This window comes from Nylanderia fulva, unplaced genomic scaffold (genome assembly GCF_048542155.1).
Source record: "Nylanderia fulva isolate GAGA-0341 unplaced genomic scaffold, ASM4854215v1 Scaffold377, whole genome shotgun sequence".
Lineage (NCBI taxonomy): Eukaryota > Metazoa > Arthropoda > Insecta > Hymenoptera > Formicidae > Nylanderia > Nylanderia fulva.
Genome location: NW_028190452.1, coordinates 16092 through 21057, shown reverse-complemented (window position 1 = coordinate 21057; position 4966 = coordinate 16092). Strand labels below are relative to the sequence as shown.

General features: G+C 39.4%; 1 protein-coding gene across 1 annotated transcript; it reads left to right on the top strand.

The window, feature by feature from the left end:
• Positions 1 to 2142: 2142 nt before the first annotated feature.
• LOC146722055 (uncharacterized) lies at positions 2143 to 4584 on the top strand. Its single transcript, XM_085485554.1, has one exon. The coding sequence runs from the start codon at positions 2143 to 2145 to the stop codon at positions 4582 to 4584; it is 2442 nt and encodes an 813-aa protein (XP_085341680.1).
• The last annotated feature ends 382 nt before the right edge of the window (positions 4585 to 4966 follow it).

Below are 4966 nucleotides of genomic sequence, written 5' to 3'. Positions count from 1 at the left end.
CGGACACCCTGTATATTGGACACGAGTTTCGTTTGTTTCAGATTCTCGAGAGTTGAAGTAGGAACATACGAGTATCATATATATTTGTGACTTGCCGAATGAAAGCAAGACAGAGAGCGAACGAGATGATGAGCTTAATAACTCATAATGTTATAAATAAATAAATAAAAAATTATAACTTGACCTACTAGTTATTAAATCTTTTTTTAATAAAATGTTTCATTATTATTATCATCTAAGTCTAAGTCGTTTAATTACTTTTTAGTTTTTTAATAATTAATTTAATTTATTCTAGTCATTTTTATATGAGAAAAATAATATCACGTATACGTTTTATAATGAATTAATATATTTCGGGAACCGAATTATATATTCTTAATAATATTAGTGTTTAAAAATTATATTTGACTTTTAATTTTAATTATTTTTTAGCAAAGAGTTTCGAAATCTCTTACACACATAATGGGGATTCTTTTCATCCATATATTCGCAATTTAGTATATATGTTAATTATTAATTTTAATAAAATAAAAATTAAAATTAAAGGTCAAATATAATTTTTAAACACAAATATATTAAATTAATTATAAAACGTATACCCATGATAGTATTTTTCTCGTACAAAAATAATTAGAGTAAATTAAATTAATCATAAAAGATTAAAAATTAATTAAAGAATTTAAACTTATATTTTATATAATAATAATAAAACATTTTATTACGTCAAACCGTCGTGAAATAATTAAATAAAATTTGCTAGTTACGTCGAAGTCAAGTTTTCTAAGCTTATAAAACATTTTATTAAAAAACAGATTCAATAAATATAAGTACATGTTATATATATACTTATATTTATTGAATCTGTCTTTTTTTATAAAATGTTTTATTATTATCATATAAAATATAAATTATTTAATTATTTTTTTATTTTTTTATGAGTAATTTAATTTATTCTAGTTATTTTTGTACGAGAAAAATACTATCACGGGTATACGTTTTATAACAAATTAAATATATTTATGTTCAAAAATTATATTTGACCTTTAATTTTAATTTTGTATTTTATTAAAATTAATAATTAACATATATACTTAATTGCGAATTATATGGATGAACAAAATCCCTATTATGTGCGTAAGAGATTTCGGAACTCTTTGCTAAAATAATTAAAATTAAAAGTCAAATATAATTTTTGAACACTTTTATATTATTAAAAATATATAATTCGACTCTCGAAATATATTAATTCATTATAAAACGTATACGTATTAGTATTTTTCACATATTAAAATGATTAGAATAAATTAAATTAATTATTAAAAAACTAAAAATTAATTAAACGACTTAGACTTAGATGATAATAATAATGAAACATTTATTAAAAAATAATTATAATAGGTCAGGTTAATATTTTATTTATTTATTTATTTATAACATCATAAAATTCTGTCCTTTCCGAAATACGCGAACGCTACGAAAAGATAAATCTCGTACATGCCGCCGGACGAGTTCATGAGCATGAGACGCTCTTATCTTGGGAACGTATTAATAGTTACTGCATTGACCACTACTACAATATGGCGCTGAAATCAGTGAGAAATGCTGGTCTCTCCTTCATCCAGACCTTTGGCGATCTGTCTATTAATCTGTGCTCTCGATCATCTTGTTGCTTTTCGACGTTTCTAAACATTTAAAAGGTGCGCGACTTGCTATTTCGACGCCGCTATCACGCGTCCGCGTCGTGCATCTCTCTGTGACTCTCTCGATCATCTTGTTGATTTTTGACGTTTCTAAACATTTAAAAGGTGCGCGACTTGCTATTTCGACGCCGCTATCACGCGTCCGCGTCGTGCATCTCTCTTTGACTCTCTCGATCATTTCGGTGATTTTCGACGTTTCTAAAGATTTAAAAAACCACGCGATTTGCAATTTCGACGCCGCTATCACGCGCCACGCAATCGCTTCGTGTGAGAAAGACAGCCGATAACGGCTTAACGTGACGGTGCGCTAACTCGCGCTCGGACTCTCTCACTCTCTCTCGCGCGTCAATCAGCGGGCGCTTCAAGTCTGCGCGCGCGCTTGAATATTTCGCTTCAGTAGCGAATAATCGATAAACGATTCAACAATCCGGCATCGATAATCATGTCGAATGCCGTGAGTGACCTGCTCATTGAGCAGGGAGCTTGTATTGACGAGATCAAACGAGATCTCGTCAACTTCAAGAAGCTGGCCAAATCAAACGTGACACTCGCCAAGACGCGAAGTAGGCTTGCCAAGTTGGAGGAGCACTGGGCCGCCTGCCGCGGCCTTCATGTCAAACTGCTTCAAAAGACGACCACGGAGCAGCAAACGACCTTGCCGTACTTCACTCTGGAAGAGTTTCTGAGAGCTGAGGATGTCTACATCGACACGGCCGATCTGTTGCAAGATACGATAAGTCGATTATCTCCTAATACAATTCCGTTTACCGATCGTAGTTCCAATTCCTCCGTTCGCGAAACAAATAATCATTGCTTCCAATTGCCACGCATCGCGCTGCCAAAGTTTTCTGGGAAATTAACCGATTGGGAAAACTTCCGAAACATTTTTGAATCTCTCGTAGTAACTAACGACGCTCTTTCAAATTCTCAAAAATTTCATTACTTAAAAACGAGCGTAACGGGAGACGCTTCCTTGCTGATCAATAATTTAAAAATTTCCGATGCGAATTACGAATCTGCCTGGCAATTGTTAACCAATGAATACGACGATAAGCAAGCGTTAATCTATGCTCATTTACACGCGTTTATTAGCCTTCCGGTAATGAAAAGCGAGATTGTAAGCGATTTGCGAAAATTGCGCGACACAGTGTCTGCATCGTTAGCCGTATTAAAAAATCTCGATCGTCCCGTAGAACAATGGGACGACATTCTTGTTTATACAATAACGCAAAAGTTTAGCGCGAGAACACGTACCGAATGGAATTTAACGCGAATCAAACGAAATGAGCCTTCTTCTTATCAGGAGCTTAATGAGTTTTTAACTCTCCGTATACGCGGATTGTCGGACTTTGCCGATTCAAGCAAGGACTCCGGTTCTTCGAAAAATGATAAACCGCGTTTAACGGTAAACAACGTGACTGCCTTTAAATGTATTTGTTGCTCCGGTGAGCATCACGTTTCGAAATGCGAAGACTACGCGAAGAAATCAGCTTCACAGCGCTTTGCTCTCGCGCGCCAGCATAAACTTTGCTTTAACTGCTTAAAGTCCGGACATTTCCCGTCGAAATGCCCGAGCAAATATCGGTGCAGACAATGTCGTCGCTCGCATCACACATTGCTGCATTCAGCGGCAAATCAAAATGCCTTCGATAACTTGGCCAGTTCCGAGGCTACTACCTCCGAATCTGCGTCACAAGCCGCATCTAAGGCGACTACAAATCAGACGGTCAATACGATCGCGGCCGTCCAGATAGTACCGCCCTCGCTTCAGGAACATCCAAATGTCCTCTTGGCAACGGCATGGGTCGACCTCCACACTGGGGAGGGTCGCTGCTTAAAGGTTCGCGCGTTGTTGGATCAAGGATCCACCTTTAGCTTTATATCAGAATCGCTCTCACAGGCGTTGCGCACTAAACGGCAACGAGCCGATTTACAAATTAAATGCTTCGGCGAAAAATACACGGGTACTGCGAAATCGCGCGTAACACTACAGTTAACCCCGTGTGCTCAAGCCGACCCGAACTTTCCTCTGACGGCTTACATTTTTCAACGCATTACTTCATACGCTGCCTCGCGGATTCAGCCCTTCGATGCGTGGCCTCATTTACAGGGTCTATCTTTTGCTGATCCTGATCCTTCAAGTCAACATCAAATTTATTTGTTGATCGGTGCTGACCTTTACGGCTCGCTTCTGAAGCGCGATGTCCGTCAAGGTCCTATTGGAACTCCGACAGCGCAATTGACCGCTCTCGGTTGGATCCTTTCCGGCCCCACAAATAGTAGGCCGACTACTACTGCTCAAGCATCTGTATTAAACTGCGTGTTGGAACAAAGCACGCACTCTCTTCTCCAGAAGTTCTGGGAAGATGAGGAGATCTCGCGGCCTGTCCCTCTCACGGAGAAGGAGGAGAGGTGCGAGGCTCATTTCATCGCCAACCACTATCGTACCCCTCAGGGACGCTATGCGGTTCGATTGCCCTTCAGGCATGATTTCCCGATAAAAATCGGTGATTCTTTGCACATTGCAACCTCGCTTTATAATAAAATGGAAGGAAAGCTACGGCTTCGTCCTGAACTTCACGCGCAGTACAACGAGTTCTTACGAGAGTATAATTCGCTCGGTCATATAAGGAAGGTGGAATTATCTGACCGCTCCGAGTTCGAGCCGGTATATATTCCTCATCATCCCGTTTTGCGCGACTCGAGTTGCACTACGAAATTGCGCGTTGTCTTCAACGCTTCGTGCAAAACGAGCAATAAGACTTCGCTTAACGATCACTTACTGATCGGTCAGAGACTGCAGCAAGACCTCTCCGCTATATTATTGCGCTGGCGTCAATGGCAATTTGTTTACACGGCGGACATTGCTCAAATATTCCGCTAAATTCTCGTGCATCCGTCTGACGCGGATTTTCAAAGAATCTTATGGCGATCGTCGGCCGATGGGCCGATTGAACACTATCGCCTTCTCACTGTAACGTACGGGCTCGCCTCCGCTCCGTACCTCGCAATAAGGGTACTGAAACAGCTTTCTCTAGATAAAGGTGACAACTATCCCGCGGCTGTTTCAATTCTCAGCGAGTCCCTCTACGTGGACGATGCGCTCTTTGGCGCGGACGATACGACTTCATTGATAGAAGCTCGTGTCCAACTAGTTGAAATCCTGCAAAAGGGAGGTTTTCAACTACGAAAGTGGGTTTCTAATGCCTCCTCTCTTCTTCAAGGACTTTCGGCTCATCAGCCGGAAGTCACCGATCACTTACTCG

What these genes read in the sequence shown, in the direction of transcription:
- LOC146722055 (XM_085485554.1), top strand. Translation starts at nt 2,143, where the DNA reads ATGTCGAATGCCGTGAGTGACCTGCTCATTGAGCAGGGAGCTTGTATT.